Source organism: Aphidius gifuensis, linkage group LG6 (assembly GCF_014905175.1).
Source record: "Aphidius gifuensis isolate YNYX2018 linkage group LG6, ASM1490517v1, whole genome shotgun sequence".
NCBI lineage: Eukaryota > Metazoa > Arthropoda > Insecta > Hymenoptera > Braconidae > Aphidius > Aphidius gifuensis.
In genome coordinates, this window is record NC_057793.1 from 3,414,830 (window position 1) to 3,433,945 (window position 19,116).

The window sequence follows — 19,116 nt, forward strand, 5'->3', positions numbered from 1 at the left end:
GATTTGAATTAGAGGACATCCGGTATTTCGAAAATTTTTTATACTCATTTGCACTATTATTTCCTGTTTCGAATGGTTTTTTTTTTTTTAAATTATTATTATTTTTTTTTTTGGGCTAAATTTATCATTGCTGATAAGGAATTAAAATAAATTTTCGGATTTTAAAAATGTATTGGTTTTTTGGAGGTTTAAATGATTTTTATTTCTTTTTTTTTTATGTGGGAAAGTTTATCGTGCGAAAGAACCAAGAGGCTTGCAATTACAATCGATTCTTAATGGGGGTTTTTTTTTTTTTTTTTATTACTTTGATCAATTGTTACATTCACCAAGTGGCTTTATTCCCAGTATAAAGATCAGGACAAATTACCCGAGTCTATAATTTTATTTGATAAAAAAATAAAAAATTATTGCTTGTTTATACTGATTTATGAGTTTTTTAAAATTTATATTTTTACTTTTTTTAATCATTAAACTTTTAACAAATAAATAATTTGAAAAATCAATTTTACAAAATTTCAAATTAGAAATATTTTTTTTTCAAAAATTTTCATTGATTAAAATAATTATTTATATCAAATTTTTTACAAATTTTGTTATAAAAAAAAAAAAGAGAGAGAGAGACAAATAAAAAATAAATAAATTGCCTCCAGATGGCAGCATAATCATTGGCCTCCGCGGAGAGAGAGAGAGGTTTGCAATAAACATGGCTTCTTCAAACTCAAGTTTATCAAGTGAATTTCCATCAAAAAAAGAAGATGATTTCAATGAATTTTATACCGAGGTATGTATTTATAAATAAACAATAAATTTAATTAATTATTTAGCACCAAATATCATTACAATTATTATTTAAATAATTATTAATCAATTTTTTTTCTTGAATTTAAAAATACACAATGTTTCTTCAAAATGTCATTTGTATTTTTAATATTTAAACATTGTAAATAACTATATTATTCGTTATTATTAATAATAGCTTATTTATATAAATGTAGATTATTTTATTGTCAAGGACAAATGATGTATATTTTATTATTGACATTGTTGTTTACTTTTAAGATTTTTTAAAAAACCTAACCTTAAAATGTATATTTATTTTTTTTGTTTATTATTTTGGTTTGATATTTAATTGGCGTATTTTTTTCTAGGTCAAAGAAATTGAAAAAAGAGATTCAGTTCTTACACCAAAACAACAAATTGACAGATTATTACGTCCTGGTTCATCATACTTTAATTTGAATCCATTTGAAGTATTACATATTGAACCAGACACAACAGTTGATGAAATTAAAAAAAAATATCGACGAGTATGTTTGTATTGAAATTTTAAATAATAATTAATTCATTGAATGTATACATCTAATTTATGTTGATTGTTTAATGTTAATTTAGATGTCAATATTAGTACATCCTGATAAAAATCAAGATGATGCAGAACGAGCCCAACAAGCATTTGAAAGTATATATTTAAAAATTTAATTTTCTTTATAATATTATTAATATCAATTTATTAAAATGTTTTTATTATTTTTGGATAATTACAGTTGTAAATAGGGCTTGGAAAACATTAGAAAATGAAGAAACAAGAGCAAAATGTATGGATGTCATTGAAGAAGCAAAAGCCAGAACAGATCACATGGTAAATTTGTAAAACAAAAACCTTTTTTATATTTAAAAACATCCAAACAATATGTGTATGATAAAATATTGATTGTTTTTATTAATCTATAGATTGCAGAAAAAAAAAAGAAACAAAAAAAAGAAGCTAAAGAGGGTGCATTAATTCCATCACTTGAAGAAGAAAGTGAAGAAGGCTACAGACATGCAGTATGGGTGTTGACGATGAAGCTATTTGCTGATATGGAACGAAGAAGGTGAGCAATTTAAATAATAAATAAATTATGAAAATTAATTTTAATTATGTTATTTTTGTAGACGAGAATTACAAATGAGAGATGTTGAACAAAGAAAACGTAAACGTGAAGAAGAATTGAGTGCTGAAGCACAAGCAGCAATGGAAAAAGAATGGCAAAGAAATTTTGAAGAATCACGTCAATCACGAGTTGACAGTTGGAAAGCATTTCAATCTGGATCTGGTGGTACAACTAAGAAAAAAAAAGAAAAAAAAATTAAATCATTTAGACCGCCAAAAACAAAAGCTGAATCACGATAAATTAATAATAATAATATACATTTTGTTTTTTTTTTATTTTAAATATTTCATTGTGCCATTATGATGATTTATTTATTGCCAATAATATTTTTTTTTTTCCTTTAAAATTATTGTCAGCACTGAAATACACAATGTATTCTTTTAATAATAATAATCACTTATTATGCTGATATTGATTTTCATTTTAAAAATGAATTTAAAATTAATATCATTTAACATTTTAAAATTGTATAGACTTTTCGTACAGTCGTTGAAAACTGTACGAACAAAATAATAATAATATTGCAGCTAATGCAAAATTAATGTTGTAATTTTAAATTTAATTTTTTTCATATTTAAAAATAATAATTATACAAAATATAGATTTTAAAAAAAAAAATGAAAGTTAGTTTTTAACAAAAAAAATATTCGTCAAAATATTTTACAAGCACAGTTTTTTTTTAAAAAAAAAGAAACTAATTATTTAAAAATTAATTCAAAATTTTTCACACATGCTTTATTTAATTATTGTATAAATAAAATAATATATCAATTATCATTTTTTATTGTAGACCGAAAGAAAAGAAAAGAAAAAATTTGATCAAATATAAAACTACGGACTATATATTTTTATAAATTAGTCTCTGTTAGTTAATTTAAAAATTAAAAAAAAAAAAAAACGCGAGCAATAAACAATGAATAAAATAAATTAACTAAAATTGCGTTTTTTTTTTCGAATCATTATTAAGTAATCAGCTAATTAATAAAAATTTCGATCAACGAAAAATTGATATTAAAAAAATAAAAAGTATTTTCTTGTCTTATTAATAATAAAGAGTAAAAAATAATAAATAAATAAATATTATGAGTTTAAATTAAAGTATCCAATTACATTATTTCCATGTATAATATTATTCACTTATTATTTGAATCATATTCAAGTGTGGCGGCAGGTCATCCGGACTAACACGCAAATAGCATACGTCATTAGTCATTTGAGTAATATAATAATAATAATAATAATGAAATAATATATTCATCTACATTCTTTGCATCATGAGACAACTTTAAGGTAACTTTAAGTCTTTGAGGTGCTTTGAGGATATACGACACTATAGTCATTTCGAAGGATTGACGTGTACAATCACATGAAATAAAAAAAAATAAAAAATAAAAAATCATACCTGCTGATGAAGCAAAACGCATGCGCAACCTAGCAATTCTTAAAAATCAGGTGTGTGTGTTGTGTATGTGAGCAACAGGTATGATTTACCTGGATTTACCTCATTATCATCATCAAGTACTAAGTGATATGTTTGAAATAAAAAACAGTTAAACTTATCATAGTCAAAACACAAATTCAAAGTCTAGATAAATGTAAAAAACAAAAGACAAAAGACAAAATAACATTGGAAGATTATTTTGTTGTATTTTTTTTTTGTGTTGATAATATTTTCATGGATAAAATGATTTTCATTGAGATTTTGATGAGTTAATTAACAAACAAATAAAAAAATAAAAAATGTAATTTTGATGATAGAATTAAGTGATTATTGTGATAAAAAAATATATTTTTCATGAAATTATTAAGTAAAGAAAAAAAAGGTTAAGGTGTGTTTTATTGTCAAAGACTGGATGCAATCGACTTGGCCAAGAAGACCGGCTCCAACATTTCCAACCGGTTAAAAAATATATTTTTAAAACACACATTCCATTCTGCATTTATACCTGTATCATCATACATGTCCATATGTCCAGTTTATTCTCAGTTAAATTAAATAGATATGTCAAATAATAAATTACATAAATTACTCATTTTTGTTTTATATTTTGTTCAAATTTTATAATTACACTTGGACTATATTTACATGACAATATGTAACCTTGATCAACAACTGTGTGTTGTGTTTTTTAATAAGTGCAATAATTTATTTATTAATTAATAAAACATTTTTTTTTTTATTATCAATTGTTGGTGTGACTTTAATTGGTGTTTTTTTTTAATGAAAAAATAAATTAACTATATGTAAAATTGTGATAATAATTACCTGTCAAATATCAATAAATTTATTTCAACTGACAATGGAAGGATTACAAACAACAAATCAAGGAAATGAAATTGAAAAAAATTATAGGCAAGTTATTTTATCATAACTATTAATTAGAATAAAAAAAGAATTTTTAAATTCAATTGTAAAACTAATAATTTCATTTCAAAAAAATACATTAAATTAAATGACTATTCAATAATTTTTTTTAAACTAAAAATCTATATTAAATATAACAATTTACATTACATTATTGTGTATACGTAATGAATCATGATGAATAAAATAGACTACAAAACAAATGAAAGTCATAATGAAAAAAAAAAAAATGAAATTAAATAAAAGTTAAATTCACTTGTTGAATACTCGGTGTTACATTAACATTGAAACATCAATTATAAAATGTTGAACATGAAAAATGAAATGTAAATTTTCTCTCACAATTATAAATAAATTTAAAAAATATTTTTATATTCTTATAAATATCATAGTAAGGTCTAGAAAGAGAGAGAGAGAGAAGGGCAAAGATAAAGCAAAAAAAAAAAATAATTATCTGGCAATTAAGTGGGTGGGGGGATAGGGTTAAGAGTCCAGTTTTCCATCTCCATTTTACCTCAACTCAACAAACTCAACAACAACAATAACACAGCCAAGAACAACCAACAGAGTGAGATAAAATATATCAATGTCGCATACTCGCATTTATCCTCACTTCTCAGAGGTAACTGAATAAAGACACTGTACTTGTTTCTATTTTTTTATATACACACATGCTGAATACACTGTTGGCAAGAACAACAGCAACAACCTCAATGTATATATACCAACAACTATCTGAAATCAATATTGTTGTCGTTGTTGTTGTTGTTATTGTTGTTTTATTATTTAAAAAAAAAAAATAAAATATCCACATGTACTATCTTGGATTGTATATAAAGTCAGATTATTTTTCAGAATAAATTTGTAATGTATATTTATTTATACATATATTCATTGCCCTCATGTACCATCTCTGTTGTCCACCACATTGACCTCTTGTAAAAAAAAAATAAAAAACTTCTCATGGTTATACAATTTGCCATGGAAACTAAACACAGGTACCAAACACAAATGAATCATGATGAAAAAAAAAAAAAAAAAAATCATATATATTTTTCAAAGGGATCATTGAGATAATAATAGCAAGAGGAGTAAAATATTAAGAGGGAGAAAAGGTAAAATAATATATAAAAAGAGTTGAAAAAAAAAAAAAATTAAAAAACACAGAGCAGACGGAAAGGAAAGGAAATTAAATCGTGAAAGAGCAGAAGTAAGACCTAGGCTTGAGGTACATGAACAGACGAGGAGAGTATTGTGAAAAGTAAGAAAGGTGTATAATATCAAAGTGTATAAGAGGGGAATGAAAGGCATCATGACGACGCCAGTATGTACTGAAGTTGAAAAAAAAAAAATTTATATTGAAAATAAATAAATAATCTTATTTTATAAAAGGATAAGCGTTGGCGTGGTTGGTTTATTTGTTGGCTGGTTGGTTAGTTGGTTGGCTGGTTAGTTGGTTGGTTGGTTAGTTGGTGGATTATTTTATAATATTAAATTTTATAAAAACCAAATACCAAATCAAGAGAGACCACCAATCTTGGCATTGGTATAATACCTACGCTGGTTTCAACAATATTACATATATTTTAACTTCTGTTATATACTATTGCTTGGTTGCTTTAGCTTGGTGCCTCTTGACTGGCTCCAGTGTGTTATTTATTCCTTTCTTTCATCATTTTGATTTTTTTTTTTTTTTTATATATTTTGTATTTGTTATTCCTTTTTCTTCCTTGGGAGATTCGTGACGCCCCCGCTAGGAAGAAATCAAGTACAGAAAAGTCAAGTTTCATCAGTTGGTTCAAGTTGATCAAACGTTACAAACTTACGAGACAAGAATATATTTATAAGCTGTTTATTATACATTGTTATGGTTGGTTTTTAATTTAAATAATCATTCAAATTATTCGTCACTACCGGTTGCTGTTTTTTTTAAATTTAAAAAAATACTATTGTGAAATTTAAATGTGTTAAAAATTTTAAATACTAGACAATTTTTTGTACTTATATTTTATCAAAAATATATTGGCAATTTATTATTATATATAGATAGTATGATTATACGTGAAATGATAAGAAAATAAAAATATTTTTTTTTGTTTAAATATATGGATACAAAGTATGTCTTGAACTCGATTCAATTACAGATTGTGCTCGACAATCTTGGCCATTGAGAGTTTACCGTTTTAGTACAAGCCAAACGACGATAATAAATAAAAATAAATAATTTAAACTTTGTACTTATTCAAGTTGAATAAAACACTGATAACAATCTCATATTTTTATAATAAAAAAATGTTTTATATTTTTTCCAGAATTGGTGATATTGATGATGAAAAAAAAAATGAAAAATGTAATTCATTTATTGAAGATGATTATAGTGATAGAAAAAATTCACCAATAAATATCCTGAAAAAAAATATTCGTCGTGCATGGACAATAAATGGTTTGTTATTAAAAATAAAAAATATAATTTTAAATTAATTTTTAATAATTATTTTTTGTTGGTTTCTAGTTCCACCAGGTCACTGGACAATATCAAGAAAATCATCTGCATTCAAAATTTATCGTAGTTTACCTTTGAGTAAAAATAATAATAATAATAAAATAATTGATAATAAAAAATATGATAATAATGAAATAATAATAAATGATAATATAAAATTAAAAAATAAAAATAGTGAAACTTTGATTAATATTAAAAATAATAATAAAACAACATTATCTGTTTTAAAAAAATGTGATAAAAATACAACTAAATTATCATCATCATCAACATCATCACCATCATTGTCATTACCATCATCATCATCAAAATATTATGGAGAAAAAAAATCAAATATACCAATATATCGTAAAAACTCACGTGAATTTGAAGATATATCAAGTCCACGTGATACAACAAAACGTTCATTGATACCACAACGATATCGTGGTAGCAGTGATGATTTAAGAAAATATCGTGATGATAATAATACAAATACACAAAGTCATATACCTAAATTTCAATTATCACAAAAATTAAAACGTGATAATAAAAATGACAGCAAAATAAATATTGGATTATCTAAAAAAGATGATATACGTATTAAAAATTCACCAACATTTGCCAAAAAATTATCAAAAAGTGATATTAATTTAACATCAAAAATTAAATTTAATTCATCACATGATACATTATCAAATGACAATAATATTATTCATAATAATAATTTTAATAATAATAATAATAAAAATAATGATAATAATGAAATAAATATTAATATGGCTAATGATAAAATTGATATTGAAAAAGTTTGCCAAATAAATAAACATGAAAAAAATATAAATTTTGATAATGATAAAATAACAGATGTATTAACAAAAAATATAAATGATAATGATAATAAAATTATTAACGAAGAAATTAAATTTACATTGGATAATTGTCAATTAAAAAAAAATGATGATATACAACAAGTGGTAAATTAAGATTTCATTTATTTAATTTATTAATTATTTATATTATTGCTAATTTATTTTGATTTTTTTTTAGATACGTAGAAAATATTCAAAGGAAGAATTTTCAAATAATACAGATGATACTGATGATGCTCCAAATCGTCGTTCATCAAGTGTAAGTAATTTTATTTGGAAGAAAAAATTTTTTTTTATTTAAACAGCTGTATTTTTATTGATAAAATCTATTTTGTTTTTTTTTTTTTATTAAAAAAATAAGCATTTGTCACCGGAGGCAAGTCCACTGAGCACTCGTTCATCACGTTATAGTCCACGTGAAAGCGAAAGTGAACCAACACCAGCTTTGCCACGAAAAACATCAGGTGGTGATTCTTGCATATCATCACAAAGAATAAGAGACGCAATAACAAGAACAAGAAGAGAATCAAATAGCAGCACGAGATATGAGAGTAGTGGTAGTGAAAGCATAAGGTAAAAATTAATTAATCAATTTTATACATCAAGATGATTAATATTTATTGATTAAATATATTTAATTTTGTATTTGTCAAGATTCAGTGAATCTGGATTACATAATTATGTTGATCTAGCAAGAAAAGTTAGATTATTTGGTAATTATTATTGTACTGGTGCATCAATTGATGAGTCAATTCAACGTGATAGTGCAACAACAAGTGCTGGTGAAGATGAACCACATGATGATTGTTTATCACGTGATTCTGCAAGACTAAATGGTATTAGTAATCAAGGAAGAACAATTATACGAAGACGTAGACAATTTGATTCACAAGGTACTCGTTTATTTTATGTTTTTTGTATTAGTAGAAAAATATCAAGATACTTATTGATTATTGAAACCCTTCAACAACTCTTGTTAATTTGATATATATTTTTTTTATTTCTGTATTGTTTTATAACGTCAATTCGTACTTGGCTCAACTTGCGATAACAATTTATGTTATTATATTTATTTCATCGCTGATAAATACATTTTTTTTTATCGTTTATATTTTAATTAATAATAAAAACTTTCTTTGTATAAAATGGATTTATGGAGATTTTTTGAAATTTTAAGTACAATTATATTTGCTTTTTATTTTTTAATTTTTTATCTTGGTTTTTGTGTTTTTATGTATTTATGGTGGGCATCAAGTTATTAACAATTAAATATAAAAAAAAAAAAAAAAAGAAAATAATAATATTGTTAATAAAGTAATAAACAAACAAGTGCCATAAAATATTTAAATTAAAAAAAAAAAAAAAGTAGAAAAGCAGATAATAATAATACATAACAACGGCCAATGTGTTTCACTTGAAAACCCACCCACCTGCGAATAATAAAACGGGTGTCGCAAAACAACATTATTCATCAGCAATTAAATGACGAAAAAAAAAAAGAAAAAATTATTTTTAAATGTAAATGAAGCGTAAATTCAAGTGAAAATAGAAGCATGAATAACTGGATATTTTTTGGGGTTTTTATTTTTAATTAAAAATGATATTTGTAAGTATGATGATGATGATGATAATGATGATGGTGGTGGTGGTGGTATAATGTGGTTGAGGTCACTGTGTATGTCGGATATGTTTCGTCCGAATGAACTCGTGCACCGGGCAAGACGATGATACTAGTGTCCGTCTGGTTGTTACGGCTTGCGAGCATACACATAGCTACCTAACAACACAAATGTTTCAACCTGCCAGTTGGACAACAGTGTGCTTCAGTTTCAGGTGTGGCATTATAATTTAATTCTTGTTTCAGCCATTGATAAAACATTGAGGCCAATCAATTAATTTACCAGTTATTTTATTTATATTTTTTATTAATTTTTTTTTTTTAAATTAAATATTTTATTGTTAATTATATAATTTATAGCTGGAACTAGAAGACGTGGTAGATCACACGCAAGAACTTGTTGCAGTGAAGATTTACAAAATTTACAATCAACACGTCATAATAGCCAAATACATAATCACAATCAAGAAACACCAAATCCAGATTATAGACGTCTTGTATTTATAAGTTCAGATTCATCATCTGGAAGAGAAGAGGATGATGCTGATAGTAGTTGTTCAAGTTCGTCATACTTGAATGGTCTTCCAAGAAATGCTCAAGGACTTGAAGATTGTGATTGGGATTATTTTGAAAGTGGAACATTACCATTACCAACAAATTTAACAGATAATACTAAAATTGATAATGCAAACATTGATAATTATTCAAAATTATCACAAAATGATTTAAGTTGTTGTCCTGGATCAGTTGCTTGTGTAGTAAGTTTTATCATAATATATATATATTTAACGTTTTTTTGATAAATAAAATATAAATAAATAAATTTAAAGGCTTGCGGTGGATCACCAGGAGGAAAAGTACTTCCCGTACCTGTTCCAATACCAGTTTATATGCCAATACCAGTACCTGTGCCAGCCTCTCTTTGGAACGTTGATTTTGCTGCTGTTGCTAATTCAATGATAACCGGAAATACAACGCCTGAAGGAACACTTCGTTTACGTGGTGATCCAACAGCACCATGGTTTTCTTGGCATCCAAGATTTAATCAACAATTACAAAGTCCAATACAACATGATAATAATAAAAATTTACCAACATTTGATTCATCATTATTTACATTTAAACCAGATGAACAATCATCAATTGATAATAATAATTTAATATCAAATGATATTGTTACTAATGATGACAAACAAAAACATCATGTTGAAAATAATGAAACAAAAATTCAAGATACAAATATTGCATCAAATTATACAGAAATAAATAATGTAAATATAAAAAATGATGAATTGGCAATTTGTATGAATGAGGAAAATAGAACAATGTCCTCGAATGATGAATCAGTTGAAGTTAAAAAAATATCTACAACTTGTTTGTCACGTAGTAATTCTAATAGTTCATCTGGTAGATCATCAGCCGACAGTAGTGACCTAGATGATAAAAATTCCTATCATTTTTCACAGGTATTTGTTGTTAATGATGACTCTTATAATAGTGATCCTGATGTTGTTGATGCTGAAAAAATTTCAAATGAAATTGCAACATCAGAAAATATTGATGATGAAAATAATGGAATAACACTTAAACATATAATATCATTGTCTGATGATGAACCACCAATATTTAATAATAACAATAATAATAATAATCAATTGAGTGATGATGATGATGAAGATGATGATTCTGAAACATCATCTGATGAATCTCACGAATTAATTGATAATAATATATCAATTGAATCAAATTTAACTGATTCAATTGAAAATAATAATGATAATAATAATAGCCATGTACAGTTACGTTCAATTCGTCGTATAAATCCAGAAACAGGTCTTACTAATCAGACTAATGAGCATTATGTATTAAATGTACAAGAAATTGTTGCTGATATAAAATCATGGGATTCAAATGTTACGCCTGATTCACTTGAAATTATTGATGCAAATAAAATTTATAATGTGATAAATAATGATAATCAATTAAAAAATAATTATAAAAAAAAATTAACATTATCAAATATTAATGGTGATGATGATGATAATCATCAAATTGATTTTAAATTAAATACAAGTACGGAAAGTTGTAGTGAAATAAATACAACAGGAAATGAATTAAGTAGTAATGAATTACATGAATATGAAGTATCATGTTTTGATAATAATAATTTACAAATAAAAATGAGCAATAGTAGCAATAATAATAATAATAGTAATAGTAAATGTGAATCAACAGATAATATTCACAAACAAACACCAATGCCAAAGGAAAAAAGTAATTTTCATAAATTGGAAAAAATCAATAGCATTAAAAAAAATAATATTGTCAAATGTTTATTAAATATTGATAAATCCATTGAATCAAATGACAATGATAATGATAATGTTAATGCTGATGATGATGATGAAAAAGAAACAATAAAAATAAATAATAATGATAAAATAATAATGAAAAGTTTAAATGTATATGACAAAGAAAAGGATAACATTGGATTAGTAAAAGGCGAGAAATCAGATAGTGTTGGACAGGTGGGAGATAGCGAGGACATATTTACAAATGGCGGTAATATTAGTAGTGGTAGTGGAAAAGGTAGTAGTAATAGTGGGGAAATATTGGAAACGTCACGATTTCACTCAGTTGAGCGATGTCCGCCCACTTGTAAAGAGAATGGATTATTACCATCAACATTATTTACCCCACCATTACAATTACCATCAACAACAACAACAACAAAAACAACACCAACAACATCAACAACAACTGGATTATTATTACCAAGTAAACAAACAAAATCAATACAAAATTATTCAAATATTAATAAATACAAAAGCCTTGTGATGATAACACAAGGAGCATATCAGCCAGTTAGTGTTGTGACGAGTGATACAACAACACTACTTGAGCCTGACGAAACAAAAACGCCTCAAGGCTTAGCCGGTTATTATCATCTCACCCTAGAAGCTGTTACTGATAAACCACGTAATGGACAACCACCAAGAAGACCATTAATGATTAAAAGATCAACACCACCACCATCTACATCATCATCGTCATCGTCATCAGGTAATACAACTGAACAAGAAATTGATAGTGGTTTAAGTGTTGGTGGGAGTGCCAGTGAAAGCGATGACGTACAACAACAACATCAACAACAACAACAACAGTGTGTGAAAAATCTCAAGCATTGTTTAATAAATACAAGTGTCATTCAAAATAATAATAGTAATAATAATGAACAAATAGTGGATGTTGGTAGTAATAAAAAAGATGATATTGTTATACTTGAAGAGGGTTTAGCTGATGATGATTCGTGGGTTGAAGAGGTATCACACGATGAAGATGAACAAAGTGCAACAGCAACTGAAGAAAGTTCAGAGGATGAAATACATAATATTGGTGGTGATCGTGAAGAAGAATTACGTGGTTATCATCGTCAATCAATTGATTTTACACTTCATACTATTGTTGAAGAATCATGTGAAGAAAGTGAAGCTGAACCAAGTATTGATTCAAATGGTTTAAGAAAAATAAAACAAAGACCACCATCAACATCAGATTTAGAAAAATATTTTTTCTTTGGTCTTGGTGGTGATGGTAATTTAACTGGTATTAATAGTAATTCTTTATCACATGAAATTGATAGTTTATCTGAAACATCATCAATATATTCAGAGGGTCTTGAGTCACTTAATCAAGATGATTTAACAAAAGATAAAAATTCAAATGATTTTACAAATTCATCAAGATTAGAAAAATATTTTTTATCAGAATTTTTAGGTTTTGATCAAGATAGAAGAGATTCTGATGGTTCAGTTGGTAGTGATTCAGAGGGTAGACCAAGTCCAGAAGCACAAAGAAGAAAAAGACTTGTTCGTGCACGTGGTACTGGTAGATCACACAGTTCATCACTTGATAATCTTTTATCATTAACTCAAACTTCACAAAATAATTTAAGTACACAAAATTCATTACAAGATTTAAGTATTCAAGATACACAAGATACACAAACTGAAGGCTCATCAACTGAAACTGATGGTGCTGATGATGGACAAACAGCTGTATTTTGTGGTACTGATGGACAATTTGATACTGTTAAAAGAAAAAAGAAAAAATCAAGAAATTTAGGTACCCAAAGTCCACGTTTTGTTGAAGATAAAAATAAAAACACAGATGGTGAATTAAATTTTACAAAATCATCTGAAACAATTAATGATAATGAACAAATTAATTCTGATCATGATGATGACAATAATGATGATGATGATGATGATAGAACTAAAACACCACAACCAGAATTAATAACATCACCATTATCTTCATCGTCATCATCATCGTCATCAGCATCAGCATCAGCAGCATTGTCATCATCATCAGGTACATCAGGATCAACAGGTGATGCTGCTACAAATTCTAGTAATTTTAGTGATACACGTGTTAAACAACAATCACGTGATTCTGGTTTTGTTGGTAGTTGTGATGATTTACTTCAAAATAATCAAAAATCATTAAATGAACAAAAATTAGATGTCATTAAAGATCATAATTCAATTAAAAATGAAATAAATAATAAAAAAATTGATTTTTCAAATAAAAATAATAATAATCCATTGACAAATCCATCATTATCTAGAAAAGATAGTTTTAATAATTGGTCAAGTGATGAAGAGACAAATTTAATGATGTCTAAAATGCGTCAATTTTTTAAAACAATGGTTGCAAATTCAAATGGACAATTAATAAATTCAACATCATCAACAACGCCAACAACGCCAACAACAACAACAACAACATCAACAACAACATCATCATCATCGCCAATAATAAATAATTCAAGTGGTCCATCACCAGTACCAAGTCCACGTTTATCATCATATACACCAGTTAAATCAAAAATCCATCAGCATAATCGTAAAAAACCACCACAGTTAGTATATTTTGAAAATGAATTAACAAGATTAATGAAAACTGTGCCAGGTATACGTGATGAACAAGTACGTGAAATTGTTGAATATCTTAGTTCTGAGGATACTTGGTCTGATTCATATGACAGTTCAGATTATACAAGTTCTGATTTAGAAGGTGCTGGTGGTAGACGTTCAGCTTTACAAGAACAAATATCACAAAGTTGTCAACAAATAATTAATAAATTTGATATTAATTCATCAACATTATTAAAACAAGAAAAAGATTTAAATAATACAACAAAAATACAACCAAGTGTTGGACGTGATACAGCATTTGTTTATCAAAAACTTGTACAAAGTTTTACTAAAATTTCTGGTGATAATAATAATATTAATTCAGATACAAATAATACAGCAACACCACACAGTAGTCCACCACTTATTGCTAAAGTAATGCATCATATTGGTAGTAGATTAGTTGCATTAATGCATGAAGTTTCTGAGGGTAATACAACTGTTAATAATAATAATAATAATAGCAGTAGTAATAATGGTAGTAGTCATCACCATCATCATCATCATTGGCGTAGATATTCACAACATCATCATCATCGTACACCATCATCAGCATCAACAACTGAGGATGATGATACATCTGATTCAACAACAACACCATCGTCATCATCAATAACAAATCAATATCAATTACCAAGATCAAAATCTCATGATCCATTATTATTAATAAATGGACAACCAGCTGTTAATAATGTACAAGAAGGTGAAGAACGTGAAGCAAGTGATTATGAAAGATTTTCATGGCGTGGTAGTTTTGAATCAGCATTAATGGCTGCTGATTCACGTACAAAATTATTAGCATGTTCTGGTGATGTTAATGCAAATTCAAGTATAAATGCATTAGCAATGGCTGCTAAAAGACGTAGTGCTGGTGATTTATTATTTAATCAAAAAACATTTTCACGTGAACAATTAGATAGAGTTAAAAGTTGTGGTTCAATTGGTGGTGGTAGTGGTATTAAAAATAATAATAATAATCATAATAATAACAGAGGTGTTTGTGGTGTTGGTGGTGGTAATATTAATTGTAGTAATAATAGTACTGGTAATATTGTTGTTGGTGGTTCAATTGAAGATAAAATATGGAATAATAGAAGAAGATCATCAGTACCAGATACAAATACAAGAGGTGAATCTGGTGCATCAGCTGATGATGATGATGGTGATGATTCTGATGATGAATTAGAATATAATCAAGATCCAAGAGCAACAACATTACCAAGAGGTATTCAAACAACAACATCAACAAATGTTGCAACAAATTCATTACCAAGATTACCAGCTTCAGCATCATCTGGTACTGCAATGGCTAATAATTCATCAATGCATAAAGCACATAGTATGTATCATTTTCTTCCACAACATACTAATGTTAAATCAGCAAGATATAGACCACCTGGATTTGCTAGAAATAGTCTCAGTAATAATGCCAATAATAACATTGGACCAAAGAGAGCATTTAGTGCACCTGGATTACAAATTGCATCGCAAAATAATACTGGAAAACGAGAGTCTTCGAGGACACGAAGGCAACAGGCCATGACCCTTACTCCTGGTAATTTATTTTTATTATTATTCTTCATTTTTTTTTTCCATCATTACAAACTTGAATTTTTCACTCTGATTCAGACGTTTCTTTTGTCTGTTTTTTTTTCTTAGTATTTTTCTTTAAAATCGTGTAATGATTATATTTTAATTTTATTTTTTTTACATTGATGCTATTAAAATTGATGAGAATTTTATCAAAAATAATGATAACTTATGGAAAAAAAAAAGTAGAAAAAAAAAAGATAATTAACTCATATCATTGTGTTTTTTTTTTTTTTTTGTTCGCACAGTCTTTCTTTTTTAAAAGTTGAGAGTGTTTTATAATGTTTAAATAGAGACAGCAATCATAAAAATAATTGATAGCACGTGTTCATCAGTACGAAACAACAGTAACACTGTAAAATATTTATCTACCAATTGGGTATACTGGTAGCAGCAGCAGCAACGGTAGCAAATTCACTCGAGCATATCCATCTGTATTTCTTTTGGAATGCATGCCAAACTTTTTTTCATATTAAAAATAACAAAAAAAAAAATAAACAAGAAACGGTATAAACCATAAACCGTTGGGTCCCTTTAATAATAAATTTTCATCGTCGTGTCTATGAAGAAAGAAAGAAAGAAAAAAAAAAAAACTTGATTTAAAATAAAAACTTGATATTTATTTTTGCAGATGATGGAAGTAGTTTATCAGAAGCGTGCAGTACACCGATAATAGGTGTTAGCCCGAGGCCAAATTCAGCTCGAGCAGTCATGGATATCGATGACATGGAACGTAGTAGTAGTAGTGGTGGTGGTGGTGGTCTACATCCGGGACATAATCTCAACACTCGTGCCTCATTATCAAGTCTTGGTGTAAGTTATTTTTCCCCATCAACAAATTAATTCAAGTAGCAATTGTTAAAAATGAAATTAATTTAAATACTACAAATATTACAGGCAAGATCAGACTCAATGGCATCAGTTTACAGTGGTGCTGGTGAAGGTAGATGGTGTGGTTCAGTTGCAGTACGTGGTGAAGTTGAATTTTCACTTCAATATGATTATAAAAATTTAAGCTTCGAGGTACACGTTAGTCAATGCAAAGATTTAGCACCAGTTGATATAAAACGTAATCGTTCTGATCCATATGTCAAAGTATATCTATTACCAGATAAATCAAAAGCTGGTAAACGTAAAACAAGAGTTAAAAAACATACATTAAATCCAGTATTTGATGAAACATTAAAATTCCAAATGAATTTAAATGGTTTAGAAACCCGAACACTTTGGTTAACAGTATGGCATTCAGATATGTTTGGACGTAATGATTTTTTGGGTGAAGTTAGAATGCCATTAGAAAATAAAATATTTGATGATCCATCACCAAAATGGTATCAGCTACAAGAAAGAACAGAACCATTTGATGATCCAATATCACAAAAAGGTGAAGTTATTGTTGGTCTTAAATTTGTACCACCAGATCCAACACAATTAGAACGTGATGGTTTATTATCATCTAAAAATAAAAAAAATTATTATCGTGGTTCACTTCATGTACTTGTTAAAGAAGCTAGAAATTTACAAACAAGAATTAAAAGTTCTGGTACATGTGATCCATTTTGTAAAAGTTATTTATTACCAGATAAAGGACGTGCTGGTAAACAAAAAACAAATGTTGTTAGACGTTCTGGTGGTTCACCAGTTTGGGGACATACATTTATTTACAAAGATGTTAGTATTCAAGAACTTGCTGAACGTGGCTTGGAATTAACTGTTTGGGATCATGATCGTATTGGTAGTAATGAATTTTTAGGTGGTGTACGTTTTAATCTTGGAACAGGTATTTAATTTTTAACTTTTACTTTTACTATTTTTAGCATTTTATTTTTTATCCATTCACTCTTAAATTAAACGTGCTTATTTACTTTTTTTTTTAAGGCAAACATTATGGTAAATCAGTCGATTGGATGGATGCAACAGGTCGTGAACTATCACTCTGGCAAAATATGCTAGAAAGAACAAATTTCTGGGTCGAAGGAGCTGTAACACTTAGGCCAAATTTACACAATCATGGAAAAAATAGTTTTCCATGAATTTACATATAAAATACGACTTAAAATTTATTATTTTTCATTATTACATTGGCCAAAATTACTTAATACATACATCCGTCCTTACAAGTGGGAGAAAAAAAAATACATGGACGGTTTTCTCACTCGAAATAAATGTGAGAACAACATGCTTCCATATTTATCGAATTTTATGTTTAATTCTATTATTATTTTTTTTTTTTTGAAATTATTTATGTGGGATGAAAAGTGAATTTTACTTTCACCAATTATTTACATAAAAAGATGAAATATTTATCGTAGATTTAAGAATCGAAGGACCATTAAAAAACAGTGTATTTGAGTAATTAAATACACGTGTTTTAAATAAAACATATTTAATTATTAATAGAAAAAAATTATATATACATATACAAGTCCATTTATACAAAATTTTGAATATATATTATATTTATATATAAAAGGTAATATTAACTATTAAATAATTTGATAAATATTTATCAAACTGTGTACTTAAAAATTTTTTGTGAATCAATTAATATTATACTCTTGTAAAATTGAAAGAAAAAATTAAGGCTGACAAATTTGTACGTGATAGCTTTGAACAATTTGCAAATGGTGACTAAAATCTTTTTTTTTTTTTTTCTATGATTATGGCAAAACAGGGTTTGAAAGAAAATTGAAAGAAAAAAAAAGAATTACTGCCTGTAAATTTTATTTACAAATGAGCTATTTAAATTTATATAATTAATAATCTCATTATAAAGTACTTAATAATTATAATTTCTACTTGAATTAAATAATTAAAATTGTAAACAAATTAACTATGGGATGCCAATATATATATATAAAATATATATTTATATAACTTTAAAAAATAAAGTGATACTTTTTATTGACTATATTAATTTTGTGGATTTTTATTTTTCATTAATTTTAAATCCTGGTGTAATATTTTTAATTAAATTTTTTAAACGCCTCAGTAATTTATTTTACATTTATTTCGTTCGAAATTTAATGAATTTTTTAATTACTATTAATTACATGAATTTTTTCAAATTGAGTTGTCAATTTTATAATTACTAATAAATATTTTAAATTAATAACTAAATGTGAATAATTCATGAGTAATTATAAAAATGTTTATATTTAATGTTCATTTAGATGATGGATAAATAAATATGAAAAATATGTTAAACATGTTTTTCAGCATGTTTTAACATATATAATCAAAACATAATTATAAAATTTGTTAATTCAAATGATT

General features: G+C 26.5%; 2 protein-coding genes across 3 annotated transcripts; both read left to right on the forward strand.

Moving 5' to 3' along the window:
• Positions 1-665: 665 nt before the first annotated feature.
• Positions 666-2,775, forward strand: LOC122858895 (dnaJ homolog subfamily C member 8). Its single transcript, XM_044162117.1, has 6 exons — positions 666-781; positions 1,149-1,307; positions 1,393-1,459; positions 1,545-1,639; positions 1,732-1,874; positions 1,936-2,775. Exons 1-6 carry the CDS (start codon positions 704-706, stop codon positions 2,171-2,173), a joined length of 780 nt encoding a protein of 259 aa, XP_044018052.1. The 5' UTR covers positions 666-703; the 3' UTR covers positions 2,174-2,775.
• A 517-nt stretch (positions 2,776-3,292) lies between these two features.
• LOC122858896 (probable serine/threonine-protein kinase DDB_G0282963) lies at positions 3,293-18,266 on the forward strand. Of its 2 annotated transcripts, none has more exons than XM_044162118.1 (11): positions 3,293-4,287; positions 6,612-6,742; positions 6,812-7,758; positions 7,832-7,912; positions 8,015-8,226; positions 8,308-8,546; positions 9,632-10,029; positions 10,102-15,805; positions 16,472-16,653; positions 16,738-17,620; positions 17,719-18,266. In XM_044162118.1, the coding sequence occupies exons 1-11, from the start codon at positions 4,235-4,237 to the stop codon at positions 17,871-17,873; spliced, it is 8,985 nt and encodes a 2,994-aa protein (XP_044018053.1). In that variant the 5' UTR covers positions 3,293-4,234; the 3' UTR covers positions 17,874-18,266. The 2 variants fall into 2 exon arrangements, with proteins under 2 accessions (XP_044018053.1, XP_044018054.1); XM_044162119.1 differs by lacking the exon at positions 3,293-4,287 and adding an exon at positions 5,735-6,169.
• Positions 18,267-19,116: the final 850 nt, after the last annotated feature.

Coding starts and splice junctions, on each gene's coding strand:
- LOC122858895 (XM_044162117.1), top strand. CDS start 704: ATGGCTTCTTCAAACTCAAGTTTATCAAGTGAATTTCCATCAAAAAAA. Junction 1,308..1,392: donor TTAAAAAAAAATATCGACGA/GTATGTTTGTAT, acceptor ATGTTAATTTAG/ATGTCAATATTAGTACATCC. Junction 1,640..1,731: donor AAGCCAGAACAGATCACATG/GTAAATTTGTAA, acceptor ATTAATCTATAG/ATTGCAGAAAAAAAAAAGAA.
- LOC122858896 (XM_044162118.1), top strand. CDS start 4,235: ATGGAAGGATTACAAACAACAAATCAAGGAAATGAAATTGAAAAAAAT. Junction 7,913..8,014: donor CAAATCGTCGTTCATCAAGT/GTAAGTAATTTT, acceptor TAAAAAAATAAG/CATTTGTCACCGGAGGCAAG. Junction 17,621..17,718: donor ACGTTTTAATCTTGGAACAG/GTATTTAATTTT, acceptor TTTTTTTTTAAG/GCAAACATTATGGTAAATCA.